The following is a 22,079-nucleotide window of genomic DNA, read 5'->3' as shown; positions in this document are numbered from 1 at the left end:
TCATTTTGCGGAAATAGGGAGGAAAGGGGTTAAAAGAGGTATAGGGGCGAGAGATGAGAAAATTATTCTTCAACTATGTAAGGCACTTGTTCTTGACACCAGTGCTCAGGAAAGATGTTGCAGTGCTTGAGGGTGTGCAAAGAAGGGCAACTAAATTAATAAATGCAATGGGAGGACTGGAATACCCAGAGAGGCCATTGGGATTATTCACCCTGGAAGGATGACCAAATAACTCTGTATTGATACATTAGGGGACAATACAAGGATCTCTCCCGTGATCTGTTAATGTGCAGGACTGCAATGGTAACAAGAGGGCATCCTCTACGTCTAAAGGAAAAAAGGTTTCATCACCAACATAGAACTGGGTTCTTTACTGTAAGAGCAGTGAGACTGTGGAACTCTCTGCCTGAGGATGTGATGATGGCAAAATCCATAGAGGAGTTTAAGAGGAACTAGATGTCTTTCTAGAGCGCTATGAAATCACAGGATATAGACATTAAATAACCAGCGGGGTGGTTGACACAGGTCTTGGAGTCAGGTAGGAATTTTAAATGTTGATCCAGGGATTATTCGGGCTGCTATGGAGTCGAGAAGGATTTTTTTCCCTAAAAGGGCTAATTGGCTTCTGCCTTATTGTTTTTTTTTTTGCCTTCCTCTGGATCAACAAGGGGGAATGAAGCAGGCTGAATTAGATGTTTGTTTCCCTTCAGTCTAACATACTATGTTACTATGTTATCCCTAGATGAATTTGTTAAGCGGTTTACTTTTCAAAATGGGATCATTTGTGGGGAATCTCTAGCATGTTGGCAGCTTTACAAGTGTGCAATGGGGCCTGAAGCAAAATTTCTGTTCTGAAAGCCACCGTCTGCTCCTTTCGGTTTGAGCCCCCTTGTGCATACAGACAAAAGATTAGGGCCACAAGGGGTATGTTTCTAAACACGGGACAAACAGGGGGATCCATTTTGGAGTGCAAATCCTCAATTTCGTATGTACTATAGAAAACAAAACTGTCTTTAAAATAACATATTTGCAAAGTTTCTCCTCAAAATTGCATTAACTGTTGGGCCAAAATACTCATAACACTCCTCAGTGCATACATTAAGGTGTGTATGTTTAAAAATGAGGTCATTTGTGGGGGTATCTATCATCCCGACACCTATGAGCCTTTGCAATCTTGGCTTGGTGCAGAAAAACAAAATGTTCAACAAAATTTTAACAAATATTACAACTGTAGGTTTCATAAATTGCTAAAAAAAATAAAAGTTTTCTGATGTGCTTCCAGAATAAATCAACAGATAGAAATGTATATCTCATCCTAAAATTGGTTTGCATATATTTGACATATTGCAGTTGAAAATGTGAAAAAATGACTTTTTTTTTTTTAAATGTTCCAAATTTTGGCGCTTTTAATAAATATGCACAAATTCTCTTACTCTGTCTTTTCCACCTAAATTGAAGTACAACATGTGGTGAAAGAACAATGTCAGACTTAGGGCTCACACCCACTTGCATTCTTTTAATGCGATTGTCAATGGAACTTTCTAATGTTAAAAACATATCGCAAGTAGGTGCTTTAAGTTTTTGTATGGTGCGTTTTTAACATTAAAAAGTCCCATTCACAATCACGTGGAAAAAAAATGCAGCGATATCGCGTGAAAAAAAGCTCAAGAAAAATGCAAGTGTGCAAGAGCCCTTACTTGGAAATGAAAAACCTCTCTATGTTAAAGTGATACATGACAGATTTCCAAAATTTGGTCTGGTCATTAAAGCGCAAACAGGCTTAGTCACTAAGGGGATAATACAGGGGCATAACTAAAGGGGATGCAGAGGATGCTGTTACACCTGGACCAAGGACCCTTAGGGGGCCCATAAGGCCTATCTTCTCCATATAGGGAGGAGCCTAGCAGTATAAATAAGGCATTATAGTTGGGGGGCCCTGTTATAGATGTTGCACTATGGTCCCGAATCTTCAAGTTACGCCTCTGGGTATGGGTACAGATGGAGGGCCTAGCTGAACTTTTGCACCCAGGCCACTGAGCCTTTAGTTAAACCACTGAGTTAGTATATTGTTTAATATCCAATGAATTGCCAGTTTCATATGAAATAAATGTTTTTGAGTTATGCAGAACTGAACAACACCCACATTTGGTGCAGCGTCTACTGAATATTAACAGCTAGCAGGGTTGGTTTGAGTGAGCTATCAGAGACACCACAGGCCAGTATACAGTTGAACCGATCTGAACTGATTATAACCAACTTGAGAAACGGTCCAAATAGAACTGATGTAAGTGGAAAGATAATGGAAATGAACTAATATCCGTCTGAACAGAATTTATATTGAATCCAGACCCAAGATACTCTGTATTCCATTATCCTAGTGCTTCCCCAGGGAAGTTAAAATGGTAATATATCTGCGCTGAGATATCTAGATTGCTCACAGATATATGATCTATTGGTGAACAGGGACCTACGCATTATACCTGATTACCATTCAGATTCGTGTTTTCTAGTTGCCGATATCTCCTTTGTGAGAGTCCGCATGATGGCTTTGTAGCCCATAATTTTTAATATAAATTAATAAAGAATAAGTTTTAGGTACATGTCTATCCTGTGAAGGGTATGACCTGAATTGCCATCAAAATCTGAGCTTTAAATGATCTTTATTGTTGTCTTCCTCAATCCTGCTCCACCATTCAATCTCCAAATCCCTTGTAACTACCTGCTCCACCTGATACAATTTATTTCCAAACATCCTCCATTGCTCCACACCATCTCACCTTCTTAGCACGTGACCGCCCATTCTCACCAGATTCTGCATTGTAGGCCTAATTCCACTTTATAGTTATTTACTAGAGATGACAGAATGGAGCATTAGAGAATAATTGTGTTCTTATATTGTTCAGGAAACGATATGGAAGACCTACAGCAGCTAAAAGATAAGATCCTGAACTACCAGCTGGCAGGGACTAAGTTGGGAGAACTTGGCTACACACGTATCCTGATCCAGATCTGTGGACTTGCTGGAAATGGCAAGTCTTCACTCATCAACTCCTTTAAGCATGCCTTGTATAATAAGAAGTTCTCAATGCCTGCCTCTGTGGCACCACCGGAGCATAGCCAGGGAGGGTTCACCACAGTGAGAAACTCATATAAGCTCACTGATGTCATCACACTGGTGGACAATCGAGGCTTTGGCAAGTCAGACAGTTTTGAGAAAGAAGAACTTTATGCTCAACTTGGTAAGTTCTCCTGCAAAGCTTGAATAAAGTATTACTTATTTGTACATGATATCCAATGTGAAAGTCTAAGATACAATGCATAATATATAGGGGAGCATGTCATATTAGGGCGCCCACCCACTGGCGTTTGCGATTTTCGTGCGTGAAAAACGCCGCGTTTTCCGCGCGTTTTTCGCGGCTTTTTCGCGGCATTTTCGCGGCTTTTTGCGTTAATTTACATTGACATTCATGGGTGCATTAAGAGAAAAATAAGGACACATATGCAACTGACAGTTCCTATGTTAAAAATTGCAACGGACTGAAAAAAAAAACGCCAGTGGACAGGAGTACATTCAAAACTAATTGCTCTTGAGAAAAAACACAAAACGCAAAGGAAAAAAAATCGCCAGTGGGTGGGCGCCCTAAGACAGATTATGTTTCTCGAAGCTCTATTTGAAGACTTTTTGTGCAGATTCAGGAGTGTGAGGGTTGCCAATTGGTTGGGGGATCTCCTGATGGTCCTTAATCCTGATGGTAATGAGCAAACTTTTCAAATGTTCAGTTTGGTTAGTTCACCAAATATTGGCTAAAAGTTTGGTTTGGTCCAAATTAATTTGAAGCAAACTTCACAAATACCCCTAAAGGTGGAGTATAAGGGCTCAGTCACACGGACGCCGATCCGCCCGTGTTTCTGCCCGATAAGATGGCCGCACTGCGTGTGGACGATTCTCTGCATGACCGGCTACATTGCCGGCCATGTGTTCTTTCTGTCGGTGGTGTGGCGAGTCATCCGCACCTGCAGTGCAGTGGTCAGAATCGGGCAGAAACACGGGTGAATTGGCGCCCGTGTGACTGAGCCCTAACGCTGTCAAAGAGCCACTATCTAAGGAAAAAGAAGAAAGAAGAAGTTAAAAGAAAAAGAAGATGAAGAATTTGAGCAGGTTTGGTTGAGACAAACCTCGTGAGTCCTGGATTCACATAAACCTCAACTTTTAGCAAAGTTCGACCCAAAACAGGTTTGCTCAACACTACTAAGTAAGGAACTGAAATTTCCATTTCCTCTCACATTGTCATACCTACATCTATAGATTGGTGCATCATTGTTGAGCTTGATGCAGAGAAAACATGAGTAAAGGTATCTTCCCTGGCTGCAAACCATATTTTGAGATGCAGCGCCAATAAAGTTCGAAAAGCGAGGTCGAGGCGAGTCCAGTGGTTCACTTACAGAGGAACTTAATCTCCATTAAATATAAATGAAGGCTGATTCCTGGCACCAGTGGTGGCTTCCACTGCAGGATCACCTCCTTCCCCTCTTCCCACTGATACATGTTATGGACATGTCATAGAAGCTTATAGTTTCTATACAAATGACTTATGAAAACGTATGGCAGGAACACTACTCATGTATTTGTACCTCCAGATATCTGGAATGACATTTGTTCTCTGTTCTTCTAGCTAACATCCAACCTCTGGATAAAAAAGTGGTCTGGGACCGGTCTTATGAAGAGAGGATGAAGGCGGTGACCTCTACATCACATAACACTAATGACTTGCTGGTGCCGATATATGTCCACAGGTGAGACTCCTACAACTACAGATGAAGCAAAAGATGACGCCATCATTGTCCAAGCCCACAAATTACCGGGAAGGTTCCATTCTGAAAATGATTTCATTTTGTTTTTTTTTTAATAGTTTCTTCCATCAATCTTCTATATTCTATAATCAGGTTCTTAAAAGGATTGTGCAGTTTAACAGAGCCCTCTCCATGGTGATAGTGTCCTTCCATGTGCCCTGACATAGTGATAGTATCTTCCGATGCCCCCCTCCCCTATAGTGATAAGGACCACTTATGTACCCCATCCACAGTGATAGTGTCTTCCTATGGGTTCCCAAAGTGATAGTATCCTCTGTGCCCCCTACACTGTGATTGTGTCCTCTTATGTGCCCCTTGTGCAATGATAGTGTCCTCTTCTGTGTCCCCAAAGTATCCTGTGTGTCCTCTCCACTGTGATAGTGTCCTCCTATGTTCCCCTTATGCTGTGATTAATTGTCCATGTTCATGACATCAAAAAAGGTGCTTCAGCTCCTCCAGCAGCCCTATACAGGTGACTGGTTACATGATCATCACATCATGAATGTCCTTTAGACTTTCTCTGCTCTCCTGCAGCAAACAGCTGATGCCTCCTTTTCCCTGCAGGCTGCTCTGGCCCCTCCCTCTTTGCACCCCAAGCACATGCTCCCTGCTTCCCCTAAACTAGGTCCCTCAGTTTAGTAAACCCATTGTTATACACGCTATTAGAGAATTCTGAGCTATTAGAAGTTTCCTCTGATCAGGATCCTTATCTCTTGGTCATAGTGAGGAGAGGTTTCATGGATCATCACTCTCGAGGACCTGTCCTCTCTTACATTACATATGCAACATATGGATGTGAATAAGCATGGCCAGTGTGGGGGGCAAATAAGGGTCAGCAGAGTTAATGAAGAATTAAACAGTGTTCCGTTCCCTGCTCTGACTGCAGAGCGTCTCAACTATATTATATTCATATGTCCTAATAGTGATTGAGGATACTGGTAGCCTCAGACAATGTAACACTGTAGTAGTGGCTCTGCTGATGCCATTCTCATTCTCTTGAAGTGTGGAGAATCAAATCATTGAGGACGATAAAGGGGACATGAAGACGCTTCTTACGACCATTCATGAGATCACAGGTAAGAGAACTGTCAACAGCTAAAAGAAACCCATAAATAACCCTCATGGCTGCTGGCTATGGTCAACCCCAAAATTGCTGCTGCACCACCAGGTTTCTTAAGTGACCCATCGATGCAGCACTAGTTTCCAGGGGCATTGCTTTACACTGCAAAGATCAGGAGAACAAGCTCCAAGATATGTATCACACCCCTCTCAAAAAATGTATATTGAGTCATGTCTGTATGATGCTAGAACACCACACCCAACATGGACGCAGGGCCATGTACACCCAGAACCACAAAAAGACTCACAGTATTTGCTAGGGCAGATTACACCATGCCAGAACACAAATGGAAAGTAAACTGGCAATCTCAAACAGGGCTCGCAAGCAGACATAACACAGGGATTGACAAGTGACAAAATCACTCGCCTAGCATATCTGCATGCATAACCAGATGGAATAGCTCTAAAATGTACAAAGTATTACCCACTGACAAGGGTCTTCTTTGTTTTGTGGGTCTCTACACTCACAAGACAACTTCCACATGAATCCTTCCTGCATGCAGGGTGATCATCCCGATAGGGACGGCCCCATGATGGAACCTAAGGATCTAATTCACCCTTGATGATAAATGATTAGAGATGAGCGAACGTACTCGTCCGAGCTTGATATTCGTGCGAATATTAGGGTGTACGGGATGCTCGTTACTCTTAACGAGCACCACGCGGTGTGCCGGTTACTTTCAGTTTCCTTTCTGAGACGTTAGCGCGCTTTTCTGGCCAATTGAAAGACAGGGAAGGCATTACAACTTCCCCCTGTGACGTTCAAGCCCTATACCACCCCCCTGCTGTGAGTGGCTGGGGCGATCAGATGTCACCCGAGTATAAAAGTCGGCCCCTCCCGCGGCTCGCCTCAGATGTCTTGTGAGTTAGCTGAGGGAAAGTGCTGCTGTAGGGAGAGTGTTAGTAGTGAGTGTAGGCTTCAAGAACCCCAACGGTCCTTCTCAGGGCCACATCTATCTGTGTACAGTACTGTGGAGGGTGCTGTTAGCAGTGTTGCACAAATTTTTTTTTTTTCAAAATCGGCAGTCTGCAGAGCATTGCGCCTTGCAGTAATACTACAGGGACAGAAGTGGTGCTTAGGTAGGGAGAGTGTTAGGAGTGAGTGTAGGCTTCAAGAACCCCAACGGTCCTTCTTAGGGCCACATCTATCCATGTGCAGTACTGTGCAGGCTGCTGTTAGCAGTGTTGCATATTTTTTTCTTTTCAAAATCGGCTGTCTGCAGAGCATTGCGCCTTGCAGTAATACTACAGGGAGAGAATTGTGTAGGCAGGGCCAGAAGACATATATTATTGATTGAATATAGTCAGTGGGCCCTCCGTTTCCAAAAAAGGGAAAAATTGTATTTGTCCTGCAGTCTTGCGCCAATTTATTTCCTGCCTGGGAAAAGTAACCGCTGTGCTGCACTTCATATAACTGCATTTCTGTGCAACACATATCTTATCTGATTGAATATAGTCAGTGGGCCCTCCGTTTCCCCAAAAGGGAAACATTCTATTTGTCCTGCAGGCTTGCACCAATTTATTTGCTGCCTGTGAAAAGTCTCCGCTGTGCTGCACTTCATATAACTGCATTTCTGTGCAACACATATCTTATCTGATTGAATACAGTCAGTGGGCCCCCCGTTTCCCAAAAAGGGAAACATTGTATTTGTCCTGCAGGCTTGCGCCAATTTATTTGCTGCCTGTGAAAAGTAACTGCTCTGCTGCACTTCATATAACTGCATTTCTGTGCAACACATATCTTATCTGATTGAATATAGTCAGTGGGCCCTCCGTTTCCCAAAAAGGGAAACATTCTACTTGTCCTGCAGGCTTGCGCCAATTTATTTGCTGCCTGTGAAAAGTAGCCGCTGTGCTGCACTTCATATAACTGCATTTCTGTGCAACACATATCTTATCTGATTGAATATAGTCAGTGGGCCCTCCGTTTCCCAAAAAGGGAAACATTCTATTTGTCCTGCAGGCTTGCGCCAATTTATTTGCTGCCTGTGAAAAGTAACCGCTGTGCTGCACTTCATATAACTGCATTTCTGTGCAACACATATCTTATCTGATTGAATATAGTCAGTGGGCCCTCCGTTTCCCAAAAAGGGAAATATTCTATTTGTCCTGCAGGCTTGCGCCAATTTATTTGCTGCCTGTGAAAAGTCTCCGCTCTGCTGCACTTCGTATAACTGCATTTCTGTGCAACACATATCTTATCTGATTGAATATAGTCAGTGGGCCCTCCGTTTCCCAAAAAGGGAAACATTCTATTTGTCCTGCAGGCTTGCGCCAATTTATTTCCTGCCTGGGAAATCACTGGTAATACAGCATGCTGAGGGGTAGGGGTAAGCCTAGAGGACGTGGACGTGGCCGAGGACGCGTAGGCCCAAGTGAGGGTGTGGGCACAGGGCGAGCTCCTGATCAAGGTGTATCGCAGCCGACTGCTGCGCGATTAGGAGAGAGGCACGTTTCTGGCGTCCCCACATTCATCGCCCAATTAATGGGTCCACGCGGGAGACCTTTATTTGAAAATGAGCAGTGTGAGCAGGTCCTGTCGTGGATGGCAGAAAGTGCTTCGAGCAAGCTATCATCCACCCACAGTTCTGCGCCGTCCAGTGCTGCAAATCCAAATCCTCTGGCTGCTACTCCTCCTTCCTCCCAGCCTCCTCACTCCACTACAATGACACATGCTCAGGAGCGGGCAGACTCCCAGGAACTGTTCTCGGGCCCCTGCTCAGATTGGGCAGCAGTGGTTCCTCTCCAAGCAGAGGAGTTTATCGTCACTGATGCCCAACCATTCGAAAGTTTCCGGGGTCCGGGGGATGAGGCTGGGGACTTCCGGCAACTGTCTCAAGACCTTTCAGTTGGTGAGGAGGACGATGACGATGAGACACAGTTGTCTTGCAGTGAGGTAGTAGTAAGGGCAGTAAGTCCGAGGGAGGAGCGCACAGAGGATTCGGAGGAAGAGCAGCAGGACGATGAGGTGACTGACCCCACCTGGTGTGCAACGCCTACACAGGACAGGTCTTCAGAGGGGGAGGCACGGGCAGCAGCAGGGCAGGTTGCAAGAGGCAGTGCGGTGTCCAGGGGTAGAGGCAGGGCCAGACCAAATAATCCACCAACTGTTTCCCAAAGCACACCCTCGCGCCATGCCACCCTGCAGAGGCCGAGGTGCTCTAAGGTCTGGCAGTTTTTCACAGAGACGCCTGACGACCGACGAACAGTGGTGTGCAACCTTTGTCACGCCAATATCAGCCGGGGAGCCACCACCAACAGCCTCACCACCACCAGCATGCGCAGACATATGATGGCCAAGCACCCCACAAGGTGGGACGAAGGCCGTTCACCGCCTCCGGTTTGCACCGCTGCCTCTCCCCCTGTGCCCCAACCTGCCACTGAGATCCAACCCCGCTCTGAGGACACAGGCACTACCGTCTCCTGGCCTGCACCCACACCCTCACCTCCGCTGTCCTCGGCCCCATCCACCAATGTCTCGCACCGCACCGTCCAGCCGTCGCTAGCGCAAGTGTTTGAGCGCAAGCGCAAGTACGCCGCCACGCACCCGCACGCTCAAGCGTTAACCGTCCACATAGCCAAATTTATGAGCCTTGAGATGCTGCCGTATAGGGTTGTGGAAATGGAGTCCTTCAAAAGTATGATGGAGGCGGCGGCCCCGCGCTACTCAGTTCCCAGTCGCCACTACTTTTCCCGATGTGCCGTCCCAGCCCTGCACGACCACGTCTCCCGCAACATTGTACGCGCCCTCACCAACGCGGTTACTGCCAAGGTCCACTTAACAATGGACACGTGGACAAGCACAGGCGGGCAGGGCCACTACATCTCCCTGACGGCACATTGGGTGAATTTAGTGGAGGCTGGGACCGAGTCAGAGCCTGGGACCGCTCACGTCCTACTCACCCCCAGAATTGCGGGCCCCAGCTCGGTGCTGGTATCTGCGGCGGTGTATGCTTCCTCCTCTAAAGCACCCTCTCCCTCCTCCGCAACCTCTGACTCGCAATCAAGATGTGTCAGCAGCAGCACGTCGCCAGCAGTCGGTGTCGCGCGGCGTGGCAGCACAGCGGTGGGCAAGCGTCAGCAGGCCGTGCTGAAACTACTCAGCTTAGGAGATAAGAGGCACACGGCCAACGAACTGCTGCAGGGTCTGACAGAGCAGACCGACCGCTGGCTTGCGCCGCTGAGCCTCCAACCGGGCATGGTCGTGTGTGACAACGGCCGTAACCTGGTGGCGGCTCTGCAGCTCGGCAGCCTCACGCACGTGCCATGCCTGGCCCATGTCTTTAATTTGCTTTCTGAAAAGCTACCCACGCTTGTCAGACCTGCTCGGAAAGGTGCACCGGCTCTGCGCACATTTCCGCAAGTCCCACACGGACGCTGCCACCCTGCGGACATTGCAACATCGGTTTAATCTGCCAGTGCACCGACTGCTGTGCGACGTGCCCACACGGTGGAACTCTACGCTCCACATGTTGGCCAGGCTCTATGAGCAGCGTAGAGCTATAGTGGAATACCAACTCCAACATGGGCGGCGCAGTGGGAGTCAGCCTCCTCAATTATTTTCAGAAGAGTGGGCCTGGTTGGCAGACATCTGCCAGGTCCTTTGAAACTTTGAGCAGTCTACCCAGGTGGTGAGCGGCGATGCTGCAATCATTAGCGTCACCATTCCTCTGCTATGCATCTTGAGAAGTTCCCTGCAAACCATAAAGGCAGCCGCTTTGCGCTCGGAAACAGAGCCGGGGGAAGACAGTATGTCACTGGATAGTCAGAGCACCCTCCTGTCTATATCTCAGCGCGTTCAGGAGGAGGAGGAGGAGCATGAGGAGGATGAGGAGGAGGGGGAAGAGACAGCTTGGCCCACTGCTGACGGTACCCATGCTGCTTGCCTGTCATCATTTCAGCGTGTATGGCCTGAGGAGGAGGAGGAGGAGGAGGAGGATCCTGAAAGTCATCTTCCTAGTGTGGACAGCCATGTGTTGCGTACAGGTACCCTGGCACACATGGCTGACTTCATGTTAGGATGCCTTTCTCGTGACCCTCGCGTTACACGCATTCTGGCCACTACGGATTACTGGGTGTACACACTGCTCGACCCACGCTATAAGGAGAACCTTCCCACTCTCATTCCCAAAGAGGAAAGGGGTTCGAGAGTGTTGCTATACCACAGGACCCTGGCGGACAAGCTGATGGTAAAATTCCCATCCGACAGCGCTAGTGGCAGAAGGCGCAGTTCCGAGGGCCAGGTAGCAGGGGAGGTGCGGAGATCGAGCAGCATGTACAGCCCAGGCAGTGCAACAGTCTTTAAGGGCCTGGCCAGCTTTATGGCTCCCCAGCAAGACTGTGTCACCGCTCCCCAGTCAAGGCTGAGTCGGCGGGAGCACTGTAAAAGGATGGTGAGGGAGTACGTAGCCGATCGCACGACCGTCCTCCGTGACGCCTCTGCTACCTACAACTACTGGGTGTCGAAGCTGGACACGTGGCCTGAACTAGCGCTGTATGCCCTGGAGGTGCTTGCTTGTCCTGCGGCTAGCGTCTTGTCGGAGAGGGTGTTTAGTGCGGCTGGGGGAATCATCACAGATAAGCGTACCCGCCTGTCAACCGACAGTGCCGACAGGCTAACACTCATCAAGGTGAACAAAGCCTGGATTTCCCCAGACTTCTCTTCTCCACCAGCGGACAGCAGCGATACCTAAGCAATACGTAGGCTGCACCCGCGGATGGAAGCATCGTTCTCTCTCACCATCCAAAACGGGGACATTTCTGCTTCATCAATCTGTGTCTAATATTCCTCCTCCTGCTCCTCCTCCTGCAACCTCACGTAATCACGCTGAACGGGCAATTTTTCTTAGGGCCACAAGGCTCACTCATATAATTTTTCTAAAAATTGTTTATACGTTTCAATGCTCTTAAAAGCGTTGAAACTTTAACTTGAAACAATTTTCCGTTAAACTGGGCTGCCTCCAGGCCTAGTTACCACTTAAGCCACTTTAACCAAAGCGATTAATGGGTTTCACCTGCCATCTTGGTTGGGCATGGCCAATTTTTACTGAGGTACATTAGTACTGTTGGTCCACCAATTTTTTTGGGCCCTCACCTACAGTGTAATCATAGCAATTTCTATGTTCTTCGCCTGCACTCATGGTACAGAAAGGTGTGTGGGGTTGGCCTACACTTTAGCTACATAAATGTAACTTGGGCCTTGGCTATACTGCAGCTACTAAAATGGAACTAAGACTGCGCTCCCACTATACTGCTGCTTCGGAATTGTTCCTGGGGCCTGTGTAGGCTGCTACTATTACTTAAATGGAACTTAGACTATGCTCCTCCTATACTGCTGCTTCGGAATTGTTACTGGGGCCTGTCTTGAATGCTACTATTACTGAAATGGAACTAATACTGTGCTCCCCCTATAATGCTGCTAGTGATATGTTAGTGGGGCCTGTCCTAATGCTACGGCTGAAATGTTACGAATTATGGGCTCTGCCTATACCGCTGCTAATGGTATGTCTCTGGGGTGTGGAAACAGAGGCTTCCCAAAGACATGATGGCGGCGAGGCCATTTCCCACCAACGCGGTTACTGTTAAGGTGCATATAACCACGGACACGTGGAGAGGACACGTAGTGCCTCAAAAACATCCCCCTCCTCCTCCAACAATGAAAACATTCTTGGCAAATGCCTTTGCATTGGTTCGTCTGGTGGCAGTCCAAGAATTTCACCTTTACCGACACAACAAGAGAGCCCCCACACCATCCCCCCGCCACGGCCCACTTAATCCTGGCCACATTCCGAAAACCAACAAAATACAACCGCGCTACTAGGTCCGCAGTCACCACCACATTACCACCAACGCGGTTACTGTTAAGGTGCATATAACCACGGACACGTGGAGAGGACACGTAGTGCCTCAAAAACATCCCCCGCCACGGCAAACTTAATCCTGGCCACATTCCGAAAACCAACAAAATACAACCGCGCTACTAGGTCCGCAGTCACCACCACATTACCACCAACGCGGTTACTGTTAAGGTACATATTACCAGTCTGACTGGGGCATGCAGACACCTTGACAGAATGAATAGTGTGTGGCACATGGGTTCCCCATTGCTATGCCCACGTGTGCAGCTCCTGATGGCGGTGGCACAGGATTATATTTCTCATTGCTTCTGTACAGCATTGTGGGCTATCGCCCCACCACTTTTAAAGAGGGTCGCTGCCTAGCCGTGCCAGCCCTCTGCAGTGTGTGCCTGCAGTTCCTCCTCATGGCAGACGCACTTATAAATAGACATGAGGGTGGTGTGGCATGAGGGCAGCTGAAGGCTGCGCAGGGGCAGTTTGGTGTGCGCTGTGGACACTGCGTCGTGCAGGGGGGAGGGGGGTTGGGCAGCATGTAACCCAGTAGAAGTGGCAGCGGAGTGTCATGCAGGCAGTGATTGTGCTTTGTTGGAGGTAGTGTGGTGCTTAGCTAAGGTATGCCATGCTAATGAGGGCTTTTCAGAAGTAAAAGTTGTTGGGAGGGGGGGGAGGGCACTCTTGCCGGTATTGTGGCTTAATAGTGGGACCTGTGAACTTGAGATGCAGCCCAACATGTAGCCCCTCGCCTGCCCTATCCGTTTCTGTGTCGTTCCCATCACTTTCTTGAATTGCCCAGATTTTCACACATGAAAACCTTAGCGAGCATCGGCGAAATACAAAAATGCTCGGGTCGCCCATTGACTTCAATGGGGTTCGTTACTCGAAATGAACCCTTGAGCATTGCGAAAATTTCGTCCCGAGTAACGAGCACCCGAGCATTTTGGTGCTCGCTCATCTCTATAAATGATCCAAACAGACAGGACACAGTTCACATTAACACACCAGGTAATGCATACTAGGGTGTTTCATTTTTCCAAAGATGTGATTTTCAAATTATTTTGCTTACGTGGGTCTATACACTTCTGTATGGCCATAATAATGCACTTTGTAATATACATTGTGCATTAATTATGAGCCATACAGAAGTTATAAAAAGTTTTATACTTACCTGCTCCGTTGCTGGCGTCCTCGTCTCCATGGTGCCGACTAATTTTCGCCCTCCGATGGCCAAATTAGCCGCGCTTGCGCAGTCCGGGTCTTCTGCAGTCTTCTATGGAGCCTTTCGTGCAGGATGCCGGCTCCGTGTAGCTCCGCCCCGTCACGTGCCGATTCCAGCCAATCAGGAGGCTGGAATCGGCAATGGACCGCACAGAAGAGCTGCGGTCCACGGAGGAAGAAGATCCCGGCGGCCATCTTCACCGGTAAGTATAGAAGTCACCGGAGCGCGGGGATTAAGGTAAGCGCTCCGGTAAGCTTTCTTGAAAAAAAAAAAAACCCGTTTTGGCGCGGGACAACCCCTTTAAGGGTTGCACACATTGATCAATTTTATCTCAAAATAGTGACATTTCTAATATTGAAGTGCTTTGTACTAATGGGCTTGTCATGCATTTCTTTCATCTTTTGCAAGTAATTGAACTTTAAAATGGGAACCAAAAGAGGAATTTGGCTGCTAGAAAAGGTGCTTAGTGGTGAGTTTTTAGGAGCTTGGCTCCCTTTAAATGAACAAGTACTTTTAGTTTTTATTTACCATCACAAGGAAATGAAAGAAACACTTTTGGATGCTGCTACATCTACCAGTGCTAAACTCCAGGAAGTGTGGAGGGAATCAAATATCTCCTCCTATGACAGAGGGGAATATCCGTGCTGGTACACAGAAGCTGTACAAAGAATACCAAAATCTGGGTAAAGAAAAATCGAGAAACACGGATAAAGCAAATGTGAAACGGCGGACCGCAATGGGCATGAAATGTGCGCCCTGCTACGTAAATCTCTTCATGGGGGCCTTTGAGCAGCAGATCAAAGACCCTCGAATGGTTCTTTACAAACGCTTCATAGATGATATCTTTATCATCTGGAATGGCAACATCGAAGAAGCGAAACAATTTCTACACACATTAAACATGAACACCTGTGGCCTAGAATTCACTGGGATTTTCAGACCGACTTTTTTGGATCTTGAGATTGATATATATATATATATATATCTCAAAGAAGGAAACCTACATACAAAGACCCATTTCAAACAAGTTGACGCAAATAGCTTCTTGGACTTTAGGAGTTGCCACGCAAAACAGTGGAAGACAAATGTACCATTTAGCCAGTTTAAGAGGATACGTAGGAATTGCTCAACCATGGAGACATTTGATGAACAATCCAAAATTTTATATAAAAGATTTGAGGAGAAAAAATACCCCAGAACTCTCCTAGATCATTCCCTTAATAGGGCTAAATTGGAAGAACGATCCTTCTCGACCAAAAAGGGGACACCTACACATTCGACTAATCCTCCCGATCTTTGTTTTATAACAAGGTATAACTCTAAACAAAAAGACCTCAGAGATATTCTTAAAAAACATCAGAAAATTTTAAAGAGCGACCCTTTTATCATGGATACCTTAGCTACTAACCCTAACCTAATTTTCAAATGGAACAAAACACTGGGTAATATTCTAGCTCCATCATGTCCTAGAAACAAGAATAGAAATAGAAATGCAAACACCAATCCCACACTTTTTTCCACCATAAAAGGGACCTATAAGTGTGGAGCTTCAGGATGCAAATGCTGTATGAACATCTGCCATAGGAGAAAACATGTGGATATAGGGCAACCGAACAACCCCTTTGAAATAAAACAGTATCTAAATTGTGCCTCTGAGCACCTGATTTATCTGATTGAGTGCCCATGCCCGAATAAATATATTGGCCGGACAATCAACTCACTACGCACACGCATCAACCACCATCGACACAATATTAACAAAAACTTTCTCAAACATAGTTTATCGAAACATTTCTTTTTACACCACAATTCTGATCCTTCTTTATTGAAAGTCACCCCTATTGAGCAAATCCCCAAGGGTGAATTCTCCAGACTAAAAGCCAAGGAGATGTTTTATATATATCATTTCAATACGCTACATCCCCATGGCCTAAATGAGGTCCTTGAAAAAATTTAAGAGTAAAAAATCTGAGAACAAATCCAATAATAACCAACTACCTGATTATCTATATAAGTTTGGTGTAACACTTCAGCTATATTTATCCATTTTGTTCATGCTACCACTAGGATGTATATTATTTATATTAATTGTATGATTTAGCATTATCTTTAGTCTTTTTATGCATACTCATTTTTATGGATCCATTGTCCGATGCGTCGTAGTTTTTATATTCTATTTGTTTTACATATAATAATTTTTAAATTATATCTATATGTATTTATATACATTTTTAATATTCACACCCGTAAGTATTTACAGTTTTATTAGTCTTTAATATGCCATATAGCTGTATATGTAAATTCTATGCTATATAGAATTTTATTACTGTTTTCCCCTCCATGTATTTCTATCTATAGAGACTCTATATGTTCATCTCTTTGACATATATCTTACTGTAGTGTGGGCTTTCTGGTTTTTAAAATCCCTTCTGAACAGACTGTAACCCTGTAAGTTCACCACGCAGTCACAGTTTTCATCCAACTAGTTCATCTCAGTTATTCCCAATATTTCATATTTTTTTTCTCAGACATTATTACTTCTAGTTTGTCCACCTTATCGGTCAGACTTCTCACATTAGCTATCCCATATTTTAAAAAGTTTTGGTCATTTTTTATTTTAACTGTATATCTCTACTATCTGTTCTGCCAGTTATAACTGTACTAACCCCTCCCACTGCTCCACACCCATTTCCATTACTTAGGTCACTGTCTACACTGTCTTCTCCCCCCATCTCTCTGGTTGCCCACCCCCAGTTCTTAGTTTAAACACTACTCCAACCTTTTAGTCATCTTCTTCCCAGCACAGCTGCACCCTCCCCATTGAGATGCCCCATCCCTACATTAGCACCTGTAGCCAACAGCAAAGTCGTCCTATTTCTCCAGGAACTAAAACCCATCCTTCCTATACGAACTCTTGAGCCACTTGTTTACATCCCTAATCTCCCACTCCTTTTTGGTGTGGCACATGGTACAGGTAGTATTTCAGAAAATACTGTTTTGGAGGTCCTTGGCCTAAGCTTACATCTTAGTTTCTCAGATTTTTTTTAAGGACCTACCTTTACCCTTATCATTGGTGCCAATGTGTACCATGAGTGCTGGATCCCCACCAGCCCCTCCAAGTAGTCTGTCAACCTGATCCGCGATGTGTCAAACTCAAGTTCCAGGAAGACAACATACCGTTTGAGAATTCCAGGCTTTGTTGCAGATTAAACCTGTCTGCCCCCTAATAATTGAATCTTCCACTACCAGGACCTGTCTAGCCCGCCCTGCCTTCCTATTCCCCTTCTTACTAGATCAAACATCCGCCTGGTGGTCAGAAGCCATATCTGGATGCAGCAGTGCTTACCCCCTAATCATATTTCTCTCATCCGCCAACTTTGCAAACTTGTTTGGGTGTGCAAGTTCAGGACTAGCCTCCCTGGATCTCTACCCCTCCATCTGTCACCCAGTTAGCTGCCTAATCACCCTGCACTCCCATACTAACCAATGAAATCCTATGGCAGCATTCAATGGCGGAAATTCCGCATGGAATCCCGCTGCGGAATTTCCACTCGTGTGCATTAGGCCAGAGGAGGAAACAGAAATACTCCAAAGAGAAAAGAGGATGCTCTTCAGCAAACCGTTCAGTGTGAACAGGACTTTAAGAAAATCAAATAAGAGCTCAAGAGTCATGCCACTCTCACACATAATGTCAGCAAAATGTTGCGATTATGATTGTGATGTTTTGTCACGATTTTATCGTTTTCAGTTGCAGGTTACTGAGTTTGACAGCGTTTTTTAGCACACCCTATAATTGTGATGGGTGATGAGGTACGTTAAAAAGCGTGAAAATGTGGTAAAATAGATCAGACAGCGCATTAGAAAATGCCACGTTCGAATGCATGTCTGCGAGGCCCCATTGAAAACAATGGTAGCGTTCTATCACGATTCAAAACGCTGCGGTAATAGGTGTAAAAAGCACATGTGTGAGAGTGGCCTAAGTAATTTAGTAACCAATTGAGCTTGAATTGCATTAGTTTTATTAACCAGCCCCAATACTCCTACGTTTGTAGTATAAATGGGCAAATAAATCATACACTAAAAATCCTGTTAGCCATCCCATTGACATTACATGAGGCTTACCATTTAGATTTCGCCCAATTACCTGCAGCTTTCTTGAAGAGTGTGTGTTCAGGGCTTACTGTTTATGACAGACCATCATACGGTAACACAAAGGTGGCAGCTGTAAGCCTAGCAAGGGTACAAAGGCCTGTGAGATTAAGAACCATTTCTATGCTTCATGACCGCAGCCTATGTGCATACGAAGTGGTATGGCTACTATCGTGTCATCTAGAATGCCAGACTACTGTCATCCAAAGAGCAGAACATCCCACGCTCTGGTCCAATTTTCTACTGTATTATGTTGTCCAACCTTGAGACCCACCTTTTTTTTTCTCTGTAATTTAAAATCGTGTAGTGATTCCCCAAGCATATGCTTGACCCACATATTAGGTAACCCATTGCAATCGCCATCGGAGGTGCTAATCGAGGACAGAGTCGTCCCATAATTTGTAACCTGCACACACACCCGGTCCAGGAGGAATAACCACTTGTAGCCTCTGCAAAGGGTCTCGACAACTTGTCAAGGAATCTAGCCACATTGCTAAAAACCGAGCCGTGTTCGGATACAATGGGACGGCCCGGAGGGTTCTGGAGATCCTTACGTATCTTTGGCAAAGTATACAAAACCGGGACCCGGGAAAAAGAACTTTCCAAGTTATCTAAATAACAAAGATCACAAACAACCATCAGGGGACTATATAATCTGTTTGCTATTATAAATCACCAAGGTTTTCCACAATATTGGTGTTCTGGGACTACATGACTACATGGACATCAGTATGTCCATCGTTAAACTTTCCAAGTGTAGTGATCTATGGCTCAGATGATGCTATGATGACAATGTCTCTCAAATATCAATGGTTTGTGTCCTTCATTTGACTATATCACAGAACCCACACATTGATTACACCATTTATATACTAATAAGTAAAATCCCTTTACAGTCACAGTCAGGGCAACATCAAGTCATTCAGTTAAAGGAATCCCGGTCGTAACCCTGAGCGGGCCCTCTCACTGGATCTTTGTGACAACAAATATGACTTGTACTGGCAACGTATTCAACACAAACTCCCAGCATCTTCCCAGGTATTTCTTGTCAGGCACAACACGCAAACTGAGTACTTATAGTTTACTTCTGTCTATTCTACGTTGACTACCAGTGTTGTCAACTAACACCAGTGATGCTATGTCATAAAAGAAAAAAATTCTTCATCTGGTCTCAAACTGAGTTACACTACAAAACACAATTCTGACAATGGTAAATCATCTGATCATTCTTTAAAAATTAGTCAGTAAGTCACACCCAAAATATACCTCTGGTTCTTGGATGAAAGCTTCACATGATAGTGGTGCCTTCCATGAACAGCAGGCATGAAATAAGCTTTGTATCTTAGGCCCTGTGTATCTGTTTTTCTTTGTGGTAGTATGTTACTCTCAGGGTCTGCTGATCTCAAAAGCAAGCTTTTCGTCCCTGTTCGGGCGCCAAATTTGGTTGGTGAAGTTCTTCAAAGAACTAAGATACATTACACTCAAATCAGTGTAATCAAGATAGTTCCCCTTTATTCTATATTGCAGTAAACTTTATAATAGCAAATAAACAAGGGGGGGTCCAACATGCATAGTAAGTGATCGCAACATCTATCTTAAACATATATGGTTTGGTTTCTTCCTCTTGAAGATCTCCTCATCAGTCTCCAGGCAGGGTCTTGTTCTAAGTTGCTTATTTCTTACCAATTAGCAGTCATCTTTACTAGTCTGGAAATAGCTTTTATGTCTTATAGCACTTGTGATCTCTGTCTGGCTATGAATATTAGTAGCTTGTGCAGAGAGTTTTCCTCTTAAATGAGGAAGCTGTCTGTAGGAGAAAATCTTTGTAGGCATAAAAAACAGACTGACAATGCTTTCGTTATGGAAAATTACAAATCTTATAATAATTCATACTGAGTATACAAAAATAGATGTTAGTATACAAAATGGCCGTCAACACAAAATCAATTGTGATACATACTCTTACACTGCTCCTTTATGGGAGCAAGAAAATGTAACCCCTTGACTTAATGGTTCCATTTAATGACCAAATCAAATGACGCAGAACGACCCCATTGGATATAATTGGTTTTTTTTGGTTCCTGTACTGTAATGTAGCGAACAGTCCTGGTACAGATGTGAACTCGCCCTAAGTCTTCTGTTTTCTGCCTTTCAGGTTTCCTTCCAGTCATTGTCCTTACTAAGAAACTAAGTGGTGATGCTGATGAGATGCGCCTCCAGTTTGACAAGGCGTCTGCAGAAAACATATTTGCGGTGGAAAATTATACAGAGAAAAACAATATGAAATCTCCCGGGAAGGACAGAAGCTTCCTCACCATCCTGTCAGCTGTTCTGGACCTTGTGGACTTTGCTGCAAACTCAGTGGTGCCCACCTTGGACACCCCAGAGCAGGAGCACTTAAAGCGGGTGCAGATGTTACTGACAATGGCATGCAACAACGAAGTTTTAAGAAAAAAGGATAAATGGATGAAAGAGAATATGCCAGCGAAAACCCAACCAACCAAAGAAAAAAAAAACTTAGTCTCAAAAATAAGGGCTGCTTTAAAGACCCATAGATTGGACAACTGACCCACATGATTCTGCCTGACTATCGTTCTTGTACTTTACAAAAGAGCAATAGTCATTCAATAAATGGAAGTAGAGCGGCCCAAGATTGTTCTAGTTGCTCCCCATGCTCTAATATAACTATTCAGCATGTTCTCCCCTCTCCTGACTCCCACGCCGCTGCTCCAGCTCTCCCCTCTGATGTCACATTTACAGGATGTCACAGGTGCTGCAGCCAATAACAGAGCTCAGAGCTTAATTGCTGGGCTCTGTTATTGGCTGCAGTGCCTGTGACGTCCCATAAACCGGGCGGGACTGCAGCCTGTAAATAAATGTGATAGCTGGGGACCAAGCAGCTAGAGATACAGTATATGAATGAGTACAAGATGTAAACTTACTATGATCGCTATGAAATGCTTGTTGAATTATGATTGGATGTTGACGGATGAGTCGGTTCGTGATCAACTCCATACATACATATATGTATGTATATACACAACAATGCAATAATAAAGTGCTTCAGCAAAGATTGGAAACATCACTTAAGTGTTTCTCATTGTTTTCTTCTTTGATGCATAGTATAGTAACTAGGGATGACTGATTGATAAGGCTGCAATACCGCTTGTATCACAGAATTAAGTGATTTCTCTAACACCTTCAAAACAGCATCAGTTCTCCTAAGTACACTTTCACACAGTTTTTGTAGGAACTTGGCAGGGAAGTAGTTCCAGACATCTTGGAGAACTAAGCACAGATCTGCTATTGATGTTGGCTTGCTGCAATTCTTCTGGCTCTTCAGCAGGTTGGCATCATTGGCACATGTCCTTCCCTGGCTTCAAATTGTGTGTGGTGAGCTATGTTTCAGCGTTGGCCTGCAGAGCCATCAACAGCTCGTCAGCCATGTTGCTGTGCTCCCCTTGACATATAAGATTATGACAGCATTTTGGTGTTCATCCTGTGAACCGCTGTATGGAGGTCAGATTTTGTTACATACAAAATCAACACCCTCCACATCGGATGTCAATCCGGAAAGGTGGTATGGAGAGGTAGAGGAAGAGAAGGAGGAGAGGGTTGAAGGGAAAGACAACTCTTGGAGGTACCATGAAATGTGGTCCCACCAGCAGGACATTGATCCAGTGAAATGCAGCTGTGAAATGCATGCATTCAAGCTCTGTGCTTGTGGATGGTTGGGGTGGTATAAGGAGGCACTCTAATAACTATTGTAGCAATACGGGGGTTAAAGAGCACGCCAAAAGGTCACTTTTGCTTCTTGGTTGGTTTATTCACACAATCTTTAGCAGAAACAAAGATGACTGGGTCTCCGGAGAAATAATAAACGTTTG

General features: G+C 45.1%; 1 protein-coding gene across 1 annotated transcript; it reads left to right on the top strand.

Moving 5' to 3' along the window:
* The first annotated feature begins 2,897 nt into the window (after positions 1 to 2,897).
* Positions 2,898 to 21,138, top strand: LOC136577696 (uncharacterized). Its single transcript, XM_066577613.1, has 4 exons — positions 2,898 to 3,239; positions 4,674 to 4,794; positions 5,854 to 5,927; positions 20,348 to 21,138. The coding sequence occupies exons 1-4, from the start codon at positions 2,912 to 2,914 to the stop codon at positions 20,758 to 20,760; spliced, it is 936 nt and encodes a 311-aa protein (XP_066433710.1). The 5' UTR covers positions 2,898 to 2,911; the 3' UTR covers positions 20,761 to 21,138.
* The last annotated feature ends 941 nt before the right edge of the window (positions 21,139 to 22,079 follow it).

The sequence above is a fragment of the Eleutherodactylus coqui genome, chromosome 8 (assembly GCF_035609145.1).
Source record: "Eleutherodactylus coqui strain aEleCoq1 chromosome 8, aEleCoq1.hap1, whole genome shotgun sequence".
NCBI lineage: Eukaryota > Metazoa > Chordata > Amphibia > Anura > Eleutherodactylidae > Eleutherodactylus > Eleutherodactylus coqui.
The sequence above is the reverse complement of the archived record's forward strand: the minus strand, read 5'-3'. Positions and strand labels throughout refer to the sequence as shown.